The sequence below is a fragment of the Strix uralensis genome, chromosome 3 (genome assembly GCF_047716275.1).
Source record: "Strix uralensis isolate ZFMK-TIS-50842 chromosome 3, bStrUra1, whole genome shotgun sequence".
In the NCBI taxonomy this organism is placed as follows: Eukaryota; Metazoa; Chordata; class Aves; order Strigiformes; family Strigidae; genus Strix; species Strix uralensis.
This window is the reverse complement of record NC_133974.1, coordinates 134882796-134908032: the sequence shown is the minus strand read 5'-3', so window position 1 is coordinate 134908032 and position 25237 is coordinate 134882796. Positions and strand designations below refer to the sequence as shown.

General features: G+C 38.6%; 1 protein-coding gene across 3 annotated transcripts in view; it reads left to right on the top strand.

Moving 5' to 3' along the window:
- The window catches only part of EML6 (EMAP like 6), a 119174-nt gene that overhangs the window by 72735 nt on the left and 21202 nt on the right, over positions 1 to 25237 (top strand). For all 3 annotated transcript variants that reach the window (XM_074864519.1, XM_074864518.1, XM_074864517.1), the window contains exons 16-27: positions 1888 to 1981; positions 5352 to 5452; positions 7311 to 7513; positions 8908 to 9019; positions 9745 to 9872; positions 11473 to 11614; positions 12803 to 12955; positions 13228 to 13359; positions 15109 to 15197; positions 15838 to 16014; positions 16125 to 16326; positions 16556 to 16682. In XM_074864519.1, the coding sequence (XP_074720620.1) occupies positions 1888 to 1981; positions 5352 to 5452; positions 7311 to 7513; positions 8908 to 9019; positions 9745 to 9872; positions 11473 to 11614; positions 12803 to 12955; positions 13228 to 13359; positions 15109 to 15197; positions 15838 to 16014; positions 16125 to 16326; positions 16556 to 16682 (1660 nt within the window). The remainder of the gene's footprint in view (positions 1 to 1887; positions 1982 to 5351; positions 5453 to 7310; positions 7514 to 8907; positions 9020 to 9744; positions 9873 to 11472; positions 11615 to 12802; positions 12956 to 13227; positions 13360 to 15108; positions 15198 to 15837; positions 16015 to 16124; positions 16327 to 16555; positions 16683 to 25237) is intronic.

The following is a 25237-nucleotide window of genomic DNA, read 5'->3' as shown; positions in this document are numbered from 1 at the left end:
CATCTATAATTTTGGATATCAATCAGAGTATATAGCCCATGTTAATGCACAAAACTTCCTGTTTCAGGTAAATAAAGTTTAGATTGTATTCTTACCAATAGAACTTTGTCAACCACGTTCCATTTACAGATTTGAGTTACCCCTAAAAATAATTATTGTGTTCAAAATATACAAATATACCTCTTTCTTATATAAAAAGTATTACATAATGCATATTTACCTTATCTCACTAAAACTATTACAGAATGGTTCTTACTGTCTCCTTTTCTTTCCTTTCCCATTAACCTTTTATGTCTCCCCGTTTGCCTTTTTTTTTTTTTTAAATAAACTCAATTTGAGTTTCCTGTCCAGTTTTTCAACTTTGTTCCTTCCTGCCCACTTACACGCCTCTCGTCTAGGCCTGTTTCACACGACTCTGAACTCTTTTCCTCTTTCTGCAATTCCCCTTCTCCTTCTTGACTTGCTTCTCATAGAACTCGGTCACTAAATACCGTGAGTCCAGTCTAGCTGTGAGGAGCTATTCAGCCTCATGAACTTTGAAGTAGCTCTAATGGAGTAATTTATACCAGTGGTACTTTTTCTATTCTTGAAGTCAAATATGCTTAAAGATGGAGTCCTTAACATCTGTTAGCTTGTGTAAGAAGTAACCTTCTCAAATCGTTCCTTTCATTCAGTCTTTTGGCCATCTCACCAGTTCTCTACTTCCTCCACTTGTAACTTTTCTTCAGGTAAAAAAAAAAAAAAGAGGTAATCAGCTCCTGCTATGACCTATAAAGTTCAATTCTCTTACATACTTCAGCAATTATGGTTTAGTTTTTTAAAATGTTCAAAATTTCATGACGGTTTGCCTCTACAAGTTTGTTAACAGTGCTCTTGTTTGTCATTATTTCATACATGTAGCAAGGATGCCTAGGTACTCTTGAATTATGTATGATACTCTATTCTTGCTTTTCTTCCTCTCATTATCACTACTGCTGTGTCTTTCCTGCAGTACATGATAGCTAGCCTTACAATTTTCTATCATATTTATACTTTCATTACATTGCCTATTAATTTTTAACCACCCATTTCATTATACACTAACAGTTCTTGTCAGCATTTCAAGCAAAAGAAGAGAAGCATCATCTGATCAGAAGTATTTAAAAAAAAATGTAATGTGATTTTGGAGTACTTGGACTTTATGAAATTGATTTTCATTGTCTTGTTTGAGCCTACCTACCTTCCTTATACTTACACACAGGAATGTATTGTGTCTGCCTTTGGGAAAGATCAATGATTTGATAAGGCATACAAATAGAAAAAAACTAAAATAGATCAGACTTACAAACATAATAGAAGATAATGAAGTCAAAAAATGCCTCTTCTATAAAAGAATAGTCCCACTTGTAATCATCCAGTTAAAAGTTAGGCAGAAAACTCTTGTTGTGACCTATAAGACAACCTGTTCTATCTGATAAGGGTGAGGCCATATTTAAAGTTAGTTATGAAGAGGAAGGCTAGGTCATAGATTAGGAGAGTGCTCTGTGAAATCTATGGATTCTAGTCTGGTGTGTCATCACACAGCAAGTATTCATTTTAGTGCTAAATACTGCAATATGCATCCTCCTTCTGGATAAAACTTTAGCAGGTGTAGACTTCAGTCACCTTAAGAGGTTGGGCAGGTTGACTGTCTTTCTCAGTTTGTTAGTCTAATTCTGTGGGCAGTCTGCTTCAGGAACTGAAGACCGTTAGTGAAGCTGAACTCTAATCTCTCAAAGTTCCTTTTTTTGCTTCATTTATAATAGATCATTCGAATTTCAGGTTACAATGTATTTGTTGTGTTCATCGCCTGTTATATTTTCAGCTAAAGCCTTAGCATCTTTAACAGTAACTATTGCTTTTGTACAGCTGATGGAAAGTGTTTGGCTTCTGTTGGACTAGATGATAATCATGCCATTGTGTTTTGGGATTGGAAAAAAGGCGAAAAGCTAGCGACAACCAGGTAAGAATACATCTCTATAAATGTGCCCTGCGATTACATTTTTCTGAATAGTAACATCCACAGGTGTTTCAGAGCAATTATACTCATATTAAAAACCTTGGGATCTACAGTCTGGAAATCCTGTGAGCTGCTTCTGTCAGGAGATCCATAGCCTTTCTGTTAGGATAGCTACACTGATATTCTAGCTCAGGTAGTGGCTTTCACGTTAAGTTAGTATTTTCTCCCAGTTTTATTTCCTGAGTCACGGTGGAAGTCATCAGAGATGTCATATTTTCCTTTATGCATTAGATGATATGCCAGATTCCATCAGCGTACATATGCAGATCATTTTTTGAAAAAGAAGAAAGTGTTCCCTCTAATATAAATAGATTTTTCAAGGTCTACTGATTCTTGCCTTCCTTCTGAGTCAGCTTTTCCTGAGATACTTGCTCTTGCAATTACAAACAGAAAGCTTAGCTACTAACCCTGTAGTGAAGACGCTTTTGCAATTGCTTGAAGGGACCAGTGTGGGGAAGAGGATTGGTGTACAGTTTACGTGTTTGCTTTTTTTCTTCTAAAATACTGAATTGCAACATTTTCTTTATACTAAACTAGTTGTACATGTTAGAAGAATCAAACTGTTTGAGAACCTGGTTTCTGTCCAGCAAATCAAACATATCTCTGAGGTCAAGGTACTAGAATCGTTTAGAATTCATGCAAGCGTGGACTTGCGTACCAGGAAGGCAGGGAGTTCATTTCATATGCTGTCTGCAACCATGTAACATCTGAAACTGCTCGGTAGAAATTGTTGTAATTGTCTAACTGCAAAAAAGAGCCCATGAAAGATAATTTACTTGAAGTATTGCACTGTTACCACTATTATATGGTGACATGTTCCAGAAGAAAGAATAAGATTTTCTCCTGGCAGCACTATCTGTTAGTAGTATGCCATTACTGAATCAGTAAATGTTTTGATCCAAGTGTGTGTGTACCATAATCTATATTAGCTGTATACTTCGTCATGGACGTCCAGTTTCTTAAGCAGCAAGATTTTAAATCCTGTTTACAATTTGTGATGTAGGACTTGCAGCAACAGTGTTGTCTGTGTTGTAAATAGTGACATTTTCATTGGCTTTCAATCCTAGCTTTACTGTCTCCAGCAGATTGCGCTTCAGACTCACAAATGAAGAAATAACCTTATATATTCCCACAGAGACCTACTAAGCTTTTAAAAACAAGATAACGATGGGCTGTATGGCTGCCTGTCTCTTCCTGCTCATAGTGAGAGATACAAGATTAAGTGCTCGGGTTCTTTTCACTGTATAATACTGTATGCACCCAATGTATCTACTATTATTGCTAATCTATAATTTTGAAAATATGTAGGGTCCTCACAGCATTAAAGTATAGTTTATCTTCTAAAAAGTTCTAATTTAAATTACTGTTTATATTTTAGCAGTACCTAAAGGCAATTTCCCTATTCGGTAAGCACAATAGGACATACAAAGAGAGACAAAAACCAAGACAGGAGAGTTTATATCCAAATTTTAGATACGAGCCTCATGTGGCCTTAGCAGACAAGAAGAATAGAAGGACATCTCCTTACAATCATATAGACCCGCAAGAAGAATTCAGCTAAAGGAATGAACCTGGGAAATGAACTGTACATTCACTATGTACAAACATTCATTATGTTTATTTTTTAGTTATTTTATATTTATTTTTGTGAATATTCTTTTTGCTTAATCTTCTTGGGATGATTTCTTTCAGCATGACTGCTCAGTTTTCTTGTCACAGTGTTCAGAATATACTCTTATTTGTTTGTTTTAATAGCTCACTAGATAAATTTTACAGCATGTTTCTCTATTTTGGCTCTACAGTCTTCTGCCTCGTTTCATTACAATCGTTACTGAGTAAGCGTACACTGTTAGGATCAGAATGCATCTGAGCTCCTTTCAGTAGCTTCTCATGCCTTACATGCTGATGCAGTGCTGCTCCTCTCTGATCCTAGTGTTCTGTATTAGTGGACTGCAATCCCTAAGGGAGCTGAGGGGAGCATTGTCAAATTTATTTACAGTCTAAATCCGTGAACGTCATGCTCTCTTTCCTTTATTCTGTAAGAGCAAATGCCAGTAGTCCCTTGGAACACAGGGACACAAAAACTACACAGGCGTGTATACGTGCTTTGCTCTGACCGTTGCAGGAAATCGGGGTGGAAACATAGGCTGTACAGTCCAGATCTCATGTGTTGGTGCTACTCATCCTATCACACAGGCAGACGTACTCTTGTCACTACACAGGGGACTCCTGCACTGGGATGCAGCTGGTTTGACTTTGGCCTCAGGGCAGTACATTTTGCCTGTGTGATAGGTGCTTCCAGAAGAAGCAGTATAACGGGCCTGAGCTGAAAGGCTGGGCATTGTTAGAGCAGAGCAGAGGAACAGGACAAGGAGGGATTGCAAGAAGATGCACTTAAAGTATCAAAGGTGTAAAGGACCATAAGAAAATACTGAAACCAAGAGGGTTGTCAGAACCGTGTGACTTTTCAGATCTACTAAACTTGTGAGATGAAAGTGACATTATAGTACAACACCTGAAAATTCATATTGAAAAGCTAGTGATTTTTGCTTTTGGTATTTTATAAAACACTGAAATAGAAGTAATTACTACTTTGGATCTGGGAATATCTTTTGCAGTGGTGAAACTTAAACTTACAAATTCCCATAAAGACATACTCCAACAAGAATAACTTTAATTACCTGAGAACTAAATTTGAAGGTATATATGCTGTTAAATGAACTGTTTCCTAAATTATAATTTTGTAATTTGTTAATTTATTTTTCCTCTTGAAGCACAGTAGGTTAAAGACTTCCTCATTTTTCTTGGACAGAGGATTTTAAATATTTATTGAGTTCTTACCTGTTTAAATATTTATGTTGCCCTTTTTGCCTTCTCTTAATTGCACTGACCTTTGTTGCCTCTTCTTCATTATGACTTAACTGAACTGAAATTCAGTGGGAGGCAATTTTTATTCACCAGGTTTCTGTAGTCTAATTCTTATATGGTGTATGCTCAAATACATGGGGCCAACTCTGTGGGTGAGACTTCCAAGGCTGAACTCTTGCAGATGAGAAATACGGTGCTCTACTTTTTGTTAGGGAGGGTACTGATGGTAGAGATAATGTAGACATAACCTTTGTGACTGCTCTGCCAATCCTCGTAGTGTTATAGAGCCATACTGTTGTATTTGCACCAGGAGTAGGACAGTCATGGTGATTAGATTGTCGTTGTTGAAGACTATGTTTGATTAGTCCAATACAATGAAATGCCATTTAGTTGGAAATTTTAAGTCATCCCTTCTTGTGTTTTTTAATTTTAATTTTTATTGCAGGGGCCATAAAGATAAAATATTTGTAGTGAAGTGTAATCCACATCATGTAGACAAACTAGTCACAGTTGGGATGAAGCACATCAAATTTTGGCAGCAAACCGGTACTGTATTCAATATTTTATATTTGATTTATTTGAGAATGTGTATATCTTTAACATGGGAACATCACGTTCTTGGTTTAAGAATTTGTTTTATTTGTAAAGCAATTTTCTTAAGGGGTGAAAACCTACCTCTGAATCTGCAAAAGTCACAATATTCCTTTCTCTTTGGAACTCATTTCCAGCTAACTGTTCCTTAACTCAAGTCATACTGTTAAGGATTTCTCCTGAGCAAGCATCCTTGGCTCTCAGAAAACATACAGTCCTGTAATTCACTTAGGCAGGTGATGACCCTTCTTGGGAAAACGCCAGCTGGTAGCTAAGAACCTTAGGTGCCTCTGGCATACTGCTAAAACCAGTAGTGTTTGCACTTCAGCTACTGATGTACCACTTCAGCAGCCCCCCAGTTTCAAGACAGAGCAGTTTTTCAGTCATCAGAGATGACTCCCAGAGATGGAAGCACGTGTTTCAAGGTGCCAGGCTGGAAAGATAGCTTTGAGGATGGACCTTAAAATACATGCCTGGGCAAAACAAAAAAGAAAGAAAGAAACAGATACTTGGTAGAAGTTCAGTTATAGTCATTTATATTTTATCCATTAGGCTAAAAATCATCATATGGTATCACAAGAATCAAGATATAAAGGTAATACATTTTTCATATGACATAGGAGTTTTATTTCCTTTTCTAAATAATGAAAAATGAAAAAGTGTTTTCCACTATTTAAAAATAGGATAAGATTCTGCAAACTAGTAAGCACTTCAGAGTGTGAAGTGGCTGTCAGTCTAGACTGTTCTGTCAAACTGAGAAAGACAACATAGTTGGTTTCTGATTGAGGATATTTTTTAATCAGGAATGGATTTTTTTGTTGTTCATTACTTTTAATTGTATATACGCTACATAAGTACTTGGTAAAAAGATCTTGGACAGCATCTTCTGTGTGTAAACTTCACCAAAGGTAGGCAGCACAAGGGCATCTAAAACTAGAACTCAAGACAACTCAAAATTGGATAGTTTTAAGAAGTTCCTGTACTTGTACTGTACTTTACAGTGCTCAAGTGGTTCAGGTGCTCTCAGGTTAAAAATTACTTTTTTTTTCTGCATTTTTTATGTTGAGGTTATTTTTGTAGTAATTAGATTTGCATTGCAGCTTGCCAGATTCTATTAACAGGAATTTGCATTAAGCACTATGTTACTCCAAGATTAGTCTCTTTGCAATAAAAATGGTATATTTTGAATTAAGAATTGCTCGGTGGAATCAGGACTCTCAGTCTGGTGAAATACGTGATGACTTGAAGCAAGGACACCACTGCCTATATTATTTTGTAATTGTGTGTGTGTTTTTGTGTATAAGCGCTCAAGTCATGGGTGCATATGGCTACTTTTTGCTGTCTGAATCAAAGTAAGGATGTGGCAATTTGCTTCTCTGACACAGGAGCAAGTCCTGCTGTTTATTCTGCAAAACTGCTGTCAAATTGTCAGGTTGCCAGTGAACAACTAATGCAAACTTCTGATATCTAATGTGTAGTGGTGGTCACCTCTAAAGAGAAAAAGCTTGGCAGGGGCTTGGCAGGCTGTTCTGTGCAAAAAATATTCTGCTAGCCATTGTATTAATTCTTTTTACACAATTCATCACCAAAATTTATCGTTTGCTTGGAAATAACAGTCTGAAAAATAGAGCCTGTACTGCTTCAAAACTGTCATTACTAGACTGTTTTTCCCTCACACTCTGTGTTTTCAGTATTTCTGTTATCTGCTATGTCTTAGGCAATGACAAGAGATGACAGGGTCAAGACATTTTCCTTTACAGCACTATGGCTACAAACTGAATTATAGGACAACTTCCTCTTGTTTATGTTGCAGGTGGAGGCTTTACATCAAAACGAGGAACATTTGGAAGCACTGGAAAATTGGAAACTATGATGAGTGTTTCATATGGGCGCATAGAAGATCTAGTTTTCTCTGGTGCTGCTACTGGAGACATTTATATCTGGAAGGATACTCTGTTGCTTAAGACAGTGAAAGCCCACGACGGACCTGTGTTTGCCATGCATGCATTGGATAAGGTATTTATCCTCCTACATGATCCCTTCATCTCTATTATTTTTGTTGCAGGACTGGATTTTAGAAGTGTATAACTAACATACCTCGCAATGAAGTTACTCAGGCTTTGTGCATGTGTATCGAAGCAATACATTGTTCTGCACTGCACTACCATTGAAGGTGCTTCAATCAACAAAACAGTAACAGAAAACAAGTTGTACTGGATGAGTGTGAATGCGATTAAAATCACAAAACCAATATTAATGGGTTCTGCTATTTAATAGGTGTTGTATTTGTAAGCACCACATAATATGTGCTCCTTACTGGACCAATAGCTTTCTGACCTCTAAATATGCAGAATTTATTCCTCACTCTGCTCATGCATGTCATTTTCATATTTGCAAACCACAGGAGAGTAACAGGTAACATTCATTGCCTCTTCAACCTGATCCAAAAATATTTTTGCATTATCAGTTTCCAAAATAGGAAACATGAAAGTTTTATTAATATTATCACTTTATCTTAAGCAAGCAAGACTTCAGACATACAAAGGTTTTGTTTCTCTGAGTTAATTATTCCAGATACCAAAAGTATTTTCCTTCAGTTACATCAATAAAATTGTAAAAGAACATATGGCAAAAGATATTATTGACATCACGTAAATGAGGTTGGGGCAAAGTTTTGCCACTTGAAATCCACTGACAGTTTGAAGATGTTGGTAATGGAATATTCTTTTTGAGATTATAGTTTCAACTTTAAAAGTACAGTATGAGAAGAAGGATATTACCTGTTAACAGTTTTATATATCAAGGTCAGTTAAGATCCCTGTGGCTCAGTCCCTTCTGGCCCAAATTGATTGTTTGTAGCTTTTCCATCAATTTTCCTATTTGATCTTGGCACTCTTTTATCTTCTAAACATCCTCTTCAGTGACCTTTTTTTTGGTTAGTTGTTTATGCTGTTTTGCACTCACTTGGCACAGATAAAGAGAATCTACCAAGGGAATTAATCAGAGAATTTGTCCTTGTGCATTATTAGAACTCCGTCTGAAGCATCTGTCAGGTCCACTGAATTTGAAATAACTTTGAGAAGCTGTTGTTACCAACTGCTGCCTCTTCCAAGGATGAAGCACATCTTTGTCCATAGTTTTTTTCCACATGCAGAAAAATGTTATGGTCCAGCATTAGTATGTACAACAGTATGTACTCTGCATGGTTATAGGTCTTTATAACCCCAGAAAAGCAATTCTCTAAATCTTCTCCCCTTATATTTTTAATTCATAGGTATAGGCTCCAGAATTTTTAATTGGACACATGAATAAAATGCAGGGGAGAATTTATACTCCCTTTGAACATGTCTTTTTAAATAGTAACATATAAGTGGTGACATGGTGTATGTTTTCATCCTATGATCCTACAGGGATTTGTAACTGGTGGAAAAGATGGAATTGTGGCACTTTGGGATGATATGTTTGAAAGATGTCTGAAGACGTACGCTATTAAAAGAGCAGCACTATCTGCTAGTTCTAAAGGTACGATTTTTTCAGTGTGTTTTAGTAAGGACTTTATGCTCGAAGGCTGGTAAAATGGCAGTAATAGGTGTCAAATCTTACCAGAACGCCAAGGAAACAGTAATTTACTACTTACTGCTCTGGGCTGGAATTCTCTGGTTTGATTGATATAAGTTGTATTTCACACACTCTTTGCCATTTATAGTTTGCTCTGCTATTTCTTCCTCTATTCCGTGACATTTGGCTTTGTTTTCACTGAAGAAATGGTTTTCAGAGGAAATGTCACAGGCCTGTGACTCTGGCTGTTCCAAGATCTGTTCTGTTTAGCAGCTGGCTTCCTCAGCTGGCCAAATTTCATGTAGTGAGACCAGGGTCCCTCTGCGTTGGAAAGACCCGTGGAATTGTACTTCCCCAGGCATCACTGTGGACGTCTGTGAAGTGATATTCGTGGATAATCACAGAATCCACGTTGCTGGAACATCTGAACCCCTTATAAATACTGTCTCTGTTAAAGCAGTAAAATATCAGTCTTTAGATTGCCACAATACAGACTAGCACAAGCTCCCCTCCTTTGAACTATTAATTAAAATCCAGGGATTATCTAGTAGTTTGATCAGGCAAGTGTGTCTCATTTTTTAAACAGATTTTAATTACAGATTATATAAACTGTATGAACTATAGGTGATAATGAGGCGCTTTTTGATTTCACAATAAAAATCTAGGATTAATATCTCTGTATTCTTCAGGTTTACTTTTAGAAGACAATCCCTCTATTCGAGCCATCAGTCTAGGACATGGGCATATACTAGTAGGAACTAAAAATGGGGAGATACTGGAAATTGATAAAAGTGGCCCCATGACTCTACTTGTTCAGGTACTGCATGGATCTTCCATATCAAAATATTCCCTGTAGAAATACAGGATGTTACAAGGTCTTCCCAGTCATTTTCCTTCTGTTTTCATTAACCCTCTTGGCCACTGTTGCTTTCCTTGCTCAGGCAGAAGTTGATGCTTTCTGATGTAAATGACTTCGAGATTCACTGAAGGTAAAACAAACAGTCCGTTAAGTTCAAAGGCTGATGAGACCCTTTATGCATTTTTTAGACAGTTTAGGACCCAACATAAAAATGAAAAATGAAGAGTAGAGCTCACGCAATTTATTTGACAGTGTGGTTCCATTTATTTGCTTTTACTGAAATACTATAGCGTATTCTGAAGGATCTTATGCTTTAATTCGTGAAAAATGGTTTTAGAGTTATGACCGCTTTCTACAGTGGCACACAGTTGTCATTGCACATGTTGAAAAGCATAAAGACCTCTTTTTGTGAGATATTTTGCAAAGTTTGGTTAAAAAGTTTTTATATATATGTCCACTGACATATTTGATGTTGCTTAGGTTTGGTGTCTTGAATAACCCTAATGTCTATATGTAGAAAATGGTATATATCATTTAGTGAGTTATCGTTTGTCAAGTTTCTGCTTTTTGTTTTCTATAATTGACTAAATTAACTTTGTGTTTTACAAAAACATTATTTCTTTGCTCTTATTATTTCCAGTTATTTCTGATCACATAAAGTAATCTTTCAGTTTGGTATTGCCTGCACCACAGCCTTACTAACCGAAATGTGCAAAGTTGTATTTCATAAATTATTTAACTCATTCACTAGTTTGGACTTGCAAGCTTATCCTTGCATAGTTCTCTTCACAGGAATAGTAAGGTTGCAAGACAGTAAAATTACCTTAAAATTATCCTCTTGTTGTGAGTTTTCTGATAAAGAGAATTGTTATAGTTGCCATCCAGCTTAAATTACATGCCTGCATGCATCAACTTGAGCCAAAATAGAAGAAACATAAGCTGTAATCAAGATGTCATGACAGTTCCTCCCCTTTTCCTTTTAATGGTGTTTTTCCATCTTAACAAAAATGCCAGTTACCAAACTGAAATCCAGATTGAGAATAGTAAGAAATGATTTAACCTTGAAATGCAGTGCTAGTAAACTGTGTGCAAGTTGAAGGAAATCTAAAAAAAACCAGGAAGAGTGATTTTAAAAGTTTGAAAACTGAGTTCTGAGGAAAGAGTAAGAGAACTAAGTATGTGTATGTTGGGCAAACAAGTTCTCTAGTATCTAAAAAATCACAAAAACCTTGAAGACAGATTAGCCCCATATTAAGATTTTGGGTAAAGTCCTGTTTGGGGCATTACTATTTCCTGTTCAAGTCTGGAAGAGAGAGCATTGGAAGAACAGGAATTACAGCTAGTGGTAGTGCAGGAGGCTGTAGAAGACTACATTTTAGATGGTTGTCAGAGGAAATAGACCAGACGTTCGGGTGTCTCTGAATGTGGAAAATTTTTGAGAGGAGATGATGAAAGCCTTCTTGCCTGAGACTTGTGAAAGGAGACGAGGCAAGTGCTAGAACATTATTACATAAGCCCAAATGCATTCTTTTCTCTTATATTAAGTTATTTCCTTTAGGGACATATGGAAGGAGAAGTCTGGGGCTTGGCAGCTCATCCTCTCCTGCCTGTCTGTGCAACAGTGAGTGATGATAAAACGCTTCGAATCTGGGAACTTTCATCCCAGCACCGCATGCTGGCAGTGAGGAAGCTGAAAAAAGGTGATTCTGATTTGGCCACGCACTGGGATAGTAATGACATTATTCTGTTTCTGTAACGGTTCCATCTTTGATTTTGGTGCACATCACAGGCATTAATTAGGTAGGAAGAGGACACAGTCATTAAGAAATTGGAAGCACAGGAAGTAGATATTCTTTGGCATGTGTCAGGTCAATGAAAAGGGTAGAAAGAAAAAGGATTAGAATTCGTTGTAATGAATAATAATAAAATGAACTTTAGTCTCTTCCCTCTGATTCCAAGGGGAATGAGTTCACTTCAGAATCATTTTCCTTCCTAAGAATAGTTAAGGCCGGCATATTTGTTGCTGACATAAAGAAGTTTCCTTATAAAGACAAATCTAAAATTTTCTGCATGTTAAGTACAATCAGCTTTCAGTGGCCATATGAACTTTACATGTTATACCAACTTCTCTGAAAACAAACAGTTTCCCTGCCCTCTCCTCTGTACAAAATCAGATGAGCTATGTTGAAATGCTGCCTTCTCGAATTTATTCTTATTTTGTTTATTTACTGATATCCTTCAGGAAATTTTATGGTGTAAATTCAACTTGCTTCATTTTCAGTGATAGGTCCAGAGCACAGGAACTCTGGCTGAGGGAAAACAGTCAAATGTTTTGGAGAGGTGAACTCAGGGACGGATGAGGATAGCTGTATGACAGATTATGGTCAGAAATAATGTTGAGGCAAAAAGTAAGTGGAGGAAGTGTAGTACATCTGTTTTGAATGTGCTCCACCTGAAAGCAACCATTATTCAGTCATATAATGAAGAAGCTTTCAAGTGTAGTATTCCTGAAAGACATGTAGTTATGCTGCCCATAATGAGTCTTTGAATTTTCCATCTGGGTATCATTTCTGTATGTTTTGGTTGGTTTTTAAAATTTTCTTTCTTTCATTGGTGTGTTTAGAACATAGTTGGAAGGTGGCATTAGCACCTAAACCCATCCCAAGACTGATTAAATCACCATTGTCAACTCAAGAACAGCCTATACAGAGTGAAACATTAGCAAAACATTAATCATAGCCATCCTATCACGTATTTGTTCTAATAAATAACAAATCTATTTTAAAAGTATATACTTGATGTAAACCCCTTTCAGTTGGAGTTTATTGATGGTTTTCTCAGTCCCAGATTTGTAAACCTGAAGATACTCTTTCCATATCCTTTTGTAGGTGGACGATGCTGTGCCTTTTCTCCGGATGGGAAAGCCTTGGCTGTAGGGCTGAATGATGGGAGTTTTCTGGTGGTAAACGCTGACACTGTTGAAGACATGGTCTCTTTTCACCACAGAAAGGAAATGATCTCTGATATAAAGTTTTCACGAGGTATAATCAGCTGATAAGGTGAAAAGGCAGTGTTTATCTTGGAGTTTGTTTTTCTCCTCTAGCTGAAAGATTGAATGTTCAGAAGGTAGACTGGCTTTATATGTGCTCCATGCTTTTAAACCTTTTACAGTTCTGTACGGCTGTATGCAGCCTAGTATAATGAGGGACCCCCCCTAACTGGAGCATTTGGATGCACTACAGTAGCAAAAATGCATAACAATAGTAATTGTAACATGTACCCCTTGAATAACCTCAGTGTCTCTTCTTTACAGAATCAGGAAAGTACCTGGCTGTGGCTTCCCATGATAATTTTGTAGATATTTACAATGTACTTACCAGCAAAAGAGTTGGCATTTGTAAAGGTGCATCTAGCTATATCACACACATTGACTGGGACTCAAGAGGTAAAATGTTTCACCAGAGCTACAGATCTAAAATGCCTGTAAAACAGAGTATCAGTAAACTGTTCTCGTACGGTTACTAAGATAAACTGTAACTACTAATGCAAATGATTTTTCAACATCGAGCACCATATGGGTTCAGTGGTACATCATACGGGTACATTTGTTGGTGGAATTCATCCTCGCTTGTAGCATCTGTAGCAGAGTACGTGGTACTTCACTGCTGACAACATATGACCAGAATGTTATTTACAGACATAATATTGCTTTTCTTTGCCCTGTTCTTTTTATAGTTTCATAGTGTGTGGCACACTTTTCCACCTTTTATGTCCAATTTCCTTTCTTCTTTGCTGAGCATTATGTGGCAATCCCTGCAATGAAGTTAGAGAGCCTTATTGTCACAACTAATTAAGTCTAGGGGATCGATAATTAGCTTGTGTAAATAAGCCTTCCCAGAGCCAGTATGATTCTGTGTGGAACCACCTGTGTGTCTGAGCCCTGCCTTCCCTGCTGTGCTAGTCCCAAACCCTGGTGCGAGCTCAGGGACAGCAGCAGGAGCTGAGCTTCCTCTGGAACCCGGTCAGGTGTGGTGCCGTTGGTGAGCCAGTAAGCCATGCTGCCGCTGGGCTGGCACCGTGCGCCTGCTGACAGCCTGATGCTCTGACTGCTGGCACTTGGAAACATCACAATAGCCATTTGCCTGCTACTACCTGTACTATCTGTAGTAGCCAGTTCTTGGATGGCTTAGGTGCGGAGATAGGAAGTATATGAAAACAGAAAATTCTTTGTGTCCTTAATGGTATTTATTGGAAGCTCTAACCGAACTTGTAAAGGATGAATGTACTGAATTGTATAACCTGGTTTATACAGGTCCAGTAGGAAAGGCCCAATACTGCTAGAGTCCCATATTGCACTTGTTGGTGTCAGTGATTCCCACAGACTGAACGTAGCTCATGTGACAAAGGGCAAGATGCCCAGTCACAATACAGCAACGCTGGAACTGCACTACTTGGTATCAGTTGATAATCTGATCCAGTGTTTCTCAGTAAAAGGGTGTTTTCCCCAGTAGTCATGCAGATTAGGTATTGCAGAACTGCTTTTAATGATAATAAATCCCCACGGGATTTCTTACACTAGTATAGTTGTTATAATTTGAAAAATTCAGAAAATGTATTTAATTTTCTTACATCAGAACTATTGTAAAACTGAATTTGAAATCATTTTTTGCTACTTCATGCCCAAATACCTGCTAATATACTATCAGTTGAATACAGGATTATCTTCATAATGTCACAAGTATTTGTATGGGCATGGTAAACTTCAGATTCAAGGACAGTTTGGTGTGTAGCTGGACTATATGCCAGTTAGGCAACACAAAATAGACAGAAGTTTACAGTGGTTTTAACTTTTGGCAGAGCTGTATTGCAAAATTGTTATGAAAACTTAATAGCGTACGTATTTATTTTTTTTTACTTTCCATCATCATGACGATGACAACACAGGCAAATTACTTCCTGTCAGAAGAAAGGGATTTGCTTGGATGGTGTTTAAAATGTTACTGCTGCAGTGAATCAGGAGTATAGGATTCTTACGAGAGTGCTTCTAAGCATCTGTTTCACTTTTGCTATGAATAACTCTCTGGAGGATAATTTCTTAGCTTACCCCCAGAAATCTCTTCACTCAATCAAAAGAGAGTTCATAATATTCATAATAATGAATAAGATTCATAATAAACTCTTATTTCGTATCCAGGAAAGTTATTGCAAGTCAATTCTGGTGCCAAAGAACAACTATTTTTTGAAGCACCAAGGGGGAAAAGGCATATTATAAGAATTGCTGAGGTACGAATTATGCTTACTGGATTTTTTACTGTGAAAGTTATTTTTTCTGGACTGTTGAAAAATAGCATATTTTGTCTTCAAAGGATATATTTTTTCCTTTTAAAGTACTATATTTACAGTGGTTAGAATTAGAATTATTTAATAATCCTGCATAGTGTCTTTCCTAGCATTCGTAAATGGTAGAACTTGCAAGTTTCTGTTTGTATCTCTAAATTTATTGTTGTTTGTTGAATAGCAGTCATTTCCCATAATCCCCTTTCCTGAACAATCACCTGTTTTCTGTGTAATCAGTGTGCATACAGGTTATAAACCATCTTTAAACAGTATGACCTGGCTTTTAATGACGGTGATTATTTGTGACACATAATTCTTCTATAAAATTGCCAGTGTTTAGCACCTCAGAAATCTTTAAGGAGATTTGTATCCAAATCATCCTCTACCTTGGGAAAGTGGGAATGTTTAAAGTTCTAAGCCTTTTGATGAACATATGCAATTTGCATTAACAGGCTGGAAACAGTGAACAGTTTGTAAAAATGCAAAACCCATAAAAGTTAATATCAAACATAGAAAAATACGCATGAAGCCAGTGTGTATTTGGTATGTATTAAGATGACTTCTTTTGGGAACGTTTTGATTGCAGATAGAGAAGATTGAGTGGGACACCTGGACATGTGTTCTCGGTCCTACTTGTGAAGGAATTTGGCCCATGCACAGTGATGTCACCGTTGTAAATGCAGCTAGTCTTACAAAAGACGGAACGCTGTTAGCTACAGGAGATGATTTTGGTTTTGTGAAGCTTTTTTCATATCCAGTGAAGGTAATAAGTGTATTTATTTCTGTGATTAGAAACTGCGCAAGAAAAGGAATTGAGGAAGACGCTGTTGGCGATATGTCAGACTGCTAATACGCGAATTCTTTGTGCTACAGGGCCAACATGCAAAATTCAAGAAGTATGTGGGTCACAGTGCACAGGTAACCAATGTTCGGTGGTTACACAATGATTCTGTGCTGCTGACTGTAGGTGGTGCTGATACAGCTTTGATGATCTGGACCAGAGAATTTTTGGGCATTCAGGAGAGTAAGCTGGTTGATAGTGAAGAATCAGACACAGATGCAGAAGAAGATGGAGGTAAAAAGGATTGTATAAAACACGTCTTTAACTTAGTCTTCATTCCACAGAGACTCACGCAGGCGTTTAACTTGAAGTGGGCAAGAAACTTTCATGTGCTGAAGTTCAGTGTAGGGAGAGCTTGCTAGGATTTGTTTCCTTCCTTTTATTGGTGCGGATCTTCTTGTTTTCTACTCTTCCACTATAAAACAAGGGTAGTTTGTTTTATTTTATGTTTTATTTTTCTAAGGTTATGATAGTGATGTTGCAAGAGAAAAAGCAATTGACTATACCACTAAGATCTATGCAGTAAGCATCCGAGAAATGGAAGGGACAAAACCACATCAACAGCTGAAGGAAGTTTCAGTAGAAGAGAGGTATGTCACACAAAGGCATTCGTTTCCAAATGTACGTTGCATTCTTTGGATCTCTTTTCATTCAACTAAACTTAGTCCTTAGGAATAAAACAGGAATTTGAAAAATCACAAGATAACATTTAAAATGGTATTCAGAGGGTACAATGTGTTCATGTGATGGTGAAGAATCTGTGTATGTCAGTAAAACACCTGCGAGTGTTGTGTTCTCTTCTGCTGTTCACATAAGCAGTTACAGTCTTTCCTAATTAGTATGTGTAGCTGTACATATGTCTGCAGGAGGGCTTTTGTGATAGGGTGAGCTTGTAAATACTTCACAGTTAAGGTTTTTGTTGATGTTTTCATTGAAGGATTTTCAGTTGCTTGTAATTGCATCAGGTCATTACTGTTAAAGCTGAAATTTTCCATGGCACACGTTGGCCTTAGGTTGAATTATTCTGAAAAAAATAAGGCGAAAGGAGAACAGTAGCAGAGAGGACAGTAAAGAAAAAAGGTAAGAGCTAAGCACAGAGGGTGAGGTCCAGTGCAACACAGACCTAGGGGAGTGGGTGAGTAGGAACTCTGAGTGGGACAGGACTGCTGGGACAGCACAGGAGTATCTATAGCCAGTAAAGCACATGCCCCTTTGTAACTGGGAAGAGTAAATCTGCACCTGTGAATCCAGTTGGTGACTGTGAATCCATGCAGTCTGTTGTGAAAAAATTTCTCTTTATAAGTGGTCATTCTTTTATCATGAATTTTCTTGCTTTTGCCCAGTGTTGGGCACTGACCACAAGCACTGCTGTGGGTTAACCCACAAAAAGAATTTAAGCTGAGTTGTTTCCCCTCAGTTTCCCCAGAACACATGACTAGTAACAATGCCAGTAGCCTGATGGCATATCGTTCTCCCTGCAGGGATCCTGCCCTAGTTAGAGAAGGGGATACGTAGTCCTCAGGGAGTACAGCGGGTGCAGATAAGGGCTGGTGCCCTGTAGGATCCCAGCTGCAGGTACTGGCGGAGATGAGAGCGCCGGCTGTAGAAAGGGGCCGGGATGGCGAGAAGAGAGCGCTCTGGAGAGCTGCCTTCCTGCTGCTCCTGCTTCTGTCACAGAGCTGCTTGGTGATGGCTGGCAAAGAGAGTGTTGTTACAGGCAGCCGCTGACTCCGTGTACCACCTCATTTCCTGCTGTCAGCTGGGAGAAGGACAGCTGAATTCGCAGAAAAACTGCATTCTCACAGCTGCAAGTGGAGATCATTTAAGCAGTTCTTCGAACAAACGTAATTACAGTGAACAGATTAAGGGCTAAGGTTCTTGGACTTGACTACTTGACAAATTAGTGGCAACTTTTGAGATTTTTTTGGCTTTACATCTCATTGGTGTCCTGATTTGCAAGATACAAAATGGAGTTAGTTATACTTCCTAATGTCATGCAGACCTTTGATTCAATAAATTAGCTTGTGTTTTTAAAGTTCTCAAAGAATGCAGTGCTGAACATCATGGACAGGAAGGTGATAATTAATAATTTTGCAGTTGGTATTTGAATAGGAGAACAAATGGTGGGTGTGAAAGATGAGAAGCAAAATGTTGCACCACTTTTATTTTTTTCATCACAACATTTTAACAAAAATACATAGCCAGGAGGATCAGTGATTTTTTTTTTTTCAATAAAAGGTTGGACCGTAACCATTTCTTTTCCCCTTCTGATAAGGATATGTCTTTCCATTTTCTCATTTACTCATATAAAGTCTTTGTTCCTCCATTTTTCTACAAAAAGGCATAATATCTAGCACACATGAATGTTTTGAGATTGAGTTAAAAAAAAAAAAAAATATTTTGCTTTGGGTGAATACTGCTAAATTGTTACTAAATAGCAAGTGCCAATGGCCAGATGTTTTACACCAGAAAACCTGGTACCTTCCAGCTGCTTTATTCTGCTTTGACGATGCAAAAGCGACTGTAGAGTGAGTTTAATTGACCGGTTAAGCTGGGCTTACAGTTGTTTTGTACTAGTGAATTACCAGCAATATGAGCATAAGCACCGGCCTCTTCTGCAACTTTTCAGCACTGTGTTCAGTCCAGGAGTGAAAGTCAGGGCAGTCCCTTTGGGTCGCTAGGGAGCTTTCCTTCTCTGAAACTTGGCCACGGAGGCTGCTGTCTGTCGGAAGCAAGTACCCTGCTTCTCAGAGGAGTAGCTCGGGCTGCCACGTACGCTTCAGGCTTCCTGACATTTCAGCCTGTCCACATTCTCGGTCCTACGCTGCATAAGCTAATTCAGCTGAACCTGCTGTGTTGCTGTGGAGGAAGGCACCCCCTGAAATGAACAGGCAGTTTGCCTTTCTTCAACCTTTTTAACAAAAGATATAGTACCTGCAAAGCAGGAGGTAGCAAGACAAACGAAGCAGGCTTCCTGTTTGTCACACTAACACTGATCATCCATAAGGCAGGTAAAACGTGCTTTGTGCTATCCAGCACTACAAAGCAACACCAAAGCTGGAAGCTCCTCCAGTGTTTCCACACTACCCACTCTGTTTGTAGCTGGTGGGCCTAATTAAATGAGTAGACACCTCCTCTGCAGTGAGGTTGCCTCTGATTTCTGTAATAGTCTCTTCATAATGACTGTACATGAAAACAGTTTACTGTGCCCTGTCTGAAGGAATAGTCTATCCCATAACAAGTTCTAGACTGAAGAGAGCAAAAAGGAAGGTTTTAACGTTCTCCGTATCTTTTTTCTTCTTACTGCCTCTATTTAATCAACAGCTTGGTGCTTCATTTTAAAATAGCTTAAAAATAAACTCTTGTAACTGTCCTTCCCATCTTTTCTGCTGAAGAACCACAGCTATTCTACACATTTTTTTGTATGTCCTCTTTCAGTTACAGCTACTTCAATATAATCACATCTTTGGTATTTGCTGTTCTGATAAATTTGTCAACAGATCCCATATTCTTCATATATAGCTTGTTAGGCAAAGATGTATTCACTTCCCTTTCTTTATCAGACGAATATTTATTTAATATTTATGAATAGAATTTATAGTCAAACAATTAGATTTTATGGTGAAATGTAGGCAAAACTGCAGTTTATGAGGCTGTTGTGCTGGGATAGGGCCTTAAGCTGTGAAAGGTACTCGGGTTTGGATGCAGTAAGATGAGATTAATGTGTTGGCTACTGTGGTTGTCAAAGACTTCAGTTTTTGGCCACAGTTGTACCAATATGCACACAATTTGTGCATAATCTCGACACTCCCAGTTATGAGTGCTTCGGAGTGAAGCTGACGTCTCTCATAAGACATGTGAATTATGAGGAAAGCTTCATAGCTGTGCCAGGTTTCATCTTCTCTGAGAATACAAAAGAGTGCAGCAGCTAATGAAGGGTTTGTCTGACCATAGCCTAAAAAGGTTCCTGAAAGCACTGGGCTGACTTTTCTTTGTACCCAGAAGGGTCCAAAGTGACAATCAGTCAAGCCAGATGAAATTAAAAGTCTACAAGGATTCAGCTGTCAGCGTTCAGGAAAGCCTGAGTTCTAAATCTGCGGGTCTCCAGGACATGGAGTCTTGACGTCTCTGCACAGGGTTGAGTGAGATGGCAGCAAGTAATATTGAAGCCAGTTCACAAAGCTTTAAGTTTTCTGCAAAAGGCACAGCTGAAGTAGCCTCTCCCAGTCCCTTCAGATATGAAGAAGGGAACCAAGAGGATGTATTCCATTCTCTTTCAGGCAGGTACGTGGGAAAACCTGGTGGTCTTTTGAGGGGGAAGATTGTCTGGAGAAAATATCCCAAATCTTTCCTCTTTGTAATTGTGTCGTGTGTCTGTACGAAGACCCCAGAGATTGTGCATTTGATGGGATTTGCACACTGTGAATAGTCTGAGATTGATAACATACTGTTTAAATTTTGAAAATTATGTTACAAGCTGGAAGGCCATTTAAGACAGAATCAGTGAGTTAATCACAAGACCTGAAAAGCTGCTGGTCCTCCTCACTGCAAAATGCAAGTGTCCCCCTTTTTGTATTTTCATTGTGTGTCTGAGAAATGAATAACTCACAGTTTTTCCTAGGTGTAGTGGGTAGAAATCCAGAATTAAACACAGTGAGTTTAAATTAAGAAAAGAAAAAATAGAAAAACAAGCTTCCAGCTTAAGCAACAGACGGGAATAGCTGGGGCTGTGGCTCTGATGTGCTTCTTGAGGGCCAGGACTTTAAGCTCACTATGTTCCTTTCCTTCAATAGTAATATTCAAAAGGTGAATTGTTGCTTAAAAAGTTATTTCCCTGCTTATGTAATTCAAATATGCTTCAAAGGTACCAAGTGACACCTAGGAGACAGTTTTGGTTCCAGAAGATGGCCGTTTTATTTTCCTTTTTATTATAGCAACATTTCTATCTTTTTAACCTTTGTGTTTGCCAGAATGAGCTTGCAGGACTCTGCTTCTGTAATGCTAAGAATGGAGAATCTGAAAAACTCAAAGTACATAATCTCTCTAGAAATAACAAATCATTGTACAATTTGGGAGGAGTTTGATCTCGGGAATGGTGATGTGTCTCCTGAGACGATTGCGATTGCGTATTTGAGAGCTGATGGCGGCAGTGCCGGGTTATGAGGGGAAAGCTTTGCCACAAACAGCACCTTTCTGGAAAGGAATCATCAAGTCGTGAATTACTCCCCCCAAATTAATACAAAGCCTTACTCAGCTGTCTTTCTGTCAAACAAGAGGAGCCAGCAATTCGTGTCCCTCCTCTCCCCCATCGTGAGAAAGAGAGCAGGGAGATGGGTCTGGTGTAATACTCGGTACACGGGAGCTGTGACCGAGCAGCTGCTGTGCCTCCTCTGTTACTACAGAGCATGTGCTCTGTGCTCAGCACAGTCCAGCAAGTGAAAACAACATCTGCGTTACACGGGTCTTCTCCAGATCTCCAGGGTGTTGGGCCCTGAAGCAAACTGGGCAGAGAAATTTAATTATTATAAAAGACAAAAAACTTATAAATGACGAACTTGGGGATTATATTAAGGTTTTTCTTTAGAAAAGAAAATGAAAGCCCTTTATCAAATGCACTTTTACTTCCTCGTTTATTTACCTATGAAAATAATGATTCTGCAAATATCTTGGAGGAATGTAGGAGCTACATGATAGATTTTGCTTGCAGGATTTGAAATAAATCATGGTCTGGTAGTTTTGGGGAGGATCCAATGTTTACTGTCTCTGTCAGCAGTTACAGCTTTAGGATGGAAAATCAACAGGAGAGATGAGGCTGAGGAACAGTTTTAAAATGTCTTGCAGTTGTATTAGTTGGTGCGTTCGGTGAAGATGATTAATGGATTGTTGTTTCTCTCTCCTCTCCCCAACCTTCTTGTTTTTCTTCTTCTCCCTTTCTGTGTCTTTCCTCCTATCCTCCCCACCCACCCCTACTTTTCTCTTCCCTTTTTGCTCCTCTGATTGGCATCCTCTTCTTTGCTCTGCCTGTACGGTACAGAAGTGGGGTGCCAAGGAGAGGTGCTGCAGGAGCAGTCTCGCGGTGTGGGAGCTCCCAGAGCAGTGCTCCCACACCACGGGACCCCTTGGTCACTGCTGGGACTGTCCCAGACAAGCCAGGACAATTGTAAGCTGCGCTGTGTGCTACGTAGGAATTGTGCTTCCTTTCAGAAAGGGCTAACCTTTGAACTGGGACCATTTTAACTGGCAAAGAATTTATATGATAAGAAGTAAAACAAGCTTGCGTGAAAACTCTATTTATGTTACTAATATAAAAGGCAAAGATCTGTTTGCATTTTGCATTCTACTAACCGCTAACATATATCCTGTGTTTGCAGCTTTCATTTAGTTTCATTTGCATGACTCTACATAAACCCATTACTCTTGTAACACACCTGGTGATGGAAAACCCTTGAAAGCAGGTTGAATGTGTAGAAAACAAAAAGCAGCATTAGCATGTTTCTCTAGTTTTCTGAACATACTGGCTTGTCTCACTCTCCGTGAGTTATCTGTCTCAGAGCCTGTTCTCAATTGTGGTGTTATGCATCATTTGTAATCGTATGTCCTGATAAAGATGAGAAGTTAAAGAAGGTTAAGAAGTTGGATTTTCTCTTTGCAAATATTAATCTTTTGATTATTTACTTCTTTAAAACAACACGAGCTGAATATCATAAGCTTTCAAAATAGCCCCCACAAGTGGCGAGTGCAAGCCTTTGTACCATAAACTGAATTATTAGACATATGGTTACAAAATTTGTTCATGCACTTTACATGCACACTTCTGTGGGTGCAGTGTAAAAGCTTTGAATGTGAATCTGTGTTGTATTTATGTGTAGGTGGGAACTATGCAAAATGTATCTGCAAAACCACATCTCTGGGGTGGAGAAAATAACCTGGGGCTTGTTTCAGCAGAAACCTACTGTTTGAGTATTATCCTTTGGAATATTCACTTTTAGTTTCTCAACAACATTATGTCAAGTTAATGCATCCTAAATGCGTTTGGCAGCAATGCTGGTTTCATCACATTTGTCCCCAACGTTTGAACACATTGTGACAGGTACTTTTACAGTCCCTGCCAACGTACTGCGCTCAGAGTCAGTCTCGCTTCTCCCACGGGTCAGCACAAAGCTGGCCCAAAGCTCTTTTTCATTTGCGTTTCACTTGGTGGGTGTGGAGTTGAGGGGTGCCAATACTGCCACAACACGCAGCGTGGTACCAATATTTCTCTCTCTGAACTCAAGTGCTCTCTGCGCTGAGGCCGATGAAAAATATTCACCTTTTCTTGAGGGTCGTTGTGTAGGTTGTAGTCCAGGACTTTATTTCTGATAGGTTTTGTTATGCAGGGGAAGGATCTGCCTGGTATGTTTTACTTCCAGCCCAAAACTTCTCCATATACTATCGGTTGAATGTTTTTACTTATACAATGAGCACAGCTTCAAAACATGTCAGAGTTAATGTAAGAAATAATAAAACAAAAGGAAGACTCCTCTCAAACATGATCACAAACCCAAAGAAAAGCCTAAAGAAAGAGAGAGACCTTCCAGAATATGCTGAAGTTGGGTTGATATTGATGCTTCGGTGTAGCGTGTGGAGAGGCTTCTCCTGAAGTCTCATTACATGAGGTGTTCCAAACTTTTTAGCTCAAAGACAGAAATTTAGGCTTTCCTTGTTACAGTGTGTTCCCTGAAGCTGGTTTTGACAAAGGGGGCTGAGGGATCTTTTAGCCAGCCCTGCATTATATGTGGCAGATCTCTATGCACTAGGGCCAGCCTATTTACAATAGTTGTTTAGATTAACAGCTTTACAGGATGTTTAGAACAACGAACTTCTTAAAAAATGAAGGTCCTCAGATTTCATTTGGCAGTGATTACCCTTCTTATTAATTGGCTTTCTGCTTGTTTCACATTTGGAGACTGAACTAGAATGACATGTGAATGCAATGACTAGCTTCCCTTACAAAATATGAAAATGGCTACCACCACCATATGTTCTGCAACACCTTTTTTTTTTTTTTTTTAAAGAGTGCATCAGCATACATGTGAAATCATAAATATTGTAACCATGCGAAGGCTTTTTCAGTGCTACACTTTTAAAATATTATTTAGATTACAATTGATGTTTCCATCTAGTTTTGTCTCAGCTTTGCTTTGATCTGTTGTATTAGAGAGTAGGATATTTTCATATGAAATACTCTTTTGTTGTCTTGTGTTACCTACAAAATGTAAAAGAAAAGTAACAGTGGGAAAAGTTGTTCGTAAAGCTCCTATGTATGTTGGGATGGGAGAATCCAAGGATCTAGGATTCACAAAAACATTTCATCACATTTTAAAGTTCTAGGTGTTTTGCAGCACTTTTAGGAAACTTGGGAGTCCCCCTCCTGTCAACTAGTGGAAGTGTACTTTTAAAAGCTGCTTTTGCTTTTTTTTCTAAAACGAACAGTACATTTTTTAAAAAATCTTGGATTTTTAATTCTCTTGTCCAAACCAACCTACCAGTAGTGGATCATCTTCCCTCGCTCTGAACTTTGCTTTTTCTTCTTGGGAGCAGTCCTGCTCATTTTCACTTTGGTGTAGCATCCAAGGATGTTCCCTCTCCAGTTAGCAGCCATCTAAATGGACGTTACTCTCCCTTTTGGACTCTCTTCAGCTTCTTCTCTACCCGTTTCTGCTGGGCACAGTTCACCACCTTCTCGGTGTCAGGATGTTTTTGTCCGTCTGTCCCTGCTCCAACCCTCATTGTTTGTCATGTTCATGCGGTGTTGTTTCTGAAGATCCAATTCTGTTCCCCTTGGCCTCAGAACAGAATATTTGTGTTCTCACCGATCTGTTGCTGATGCAGATAGTGTGTCTCATCAGATAGCAGTTATGCCATGTGCTCTAAAAACATGAGCTGGTTATCCCTATCCCATGTATCGTAACAATTTTTGGTCTGCTTGTTCTCTCCTTTATTTTCTGTCTAAATGGAACTGAATTTTTTTTTTTTGCCTTACTTTGGCCCTGTTCTCTCAGATCACATGTCTTTTTGTCCCTCAAGGTGCCCCACCCTTCCATACCCCCCCCATTCCTTCTTCCCCCTGGCCCAGCTCCCGATACATCCGTCTGTTATCGTCTGT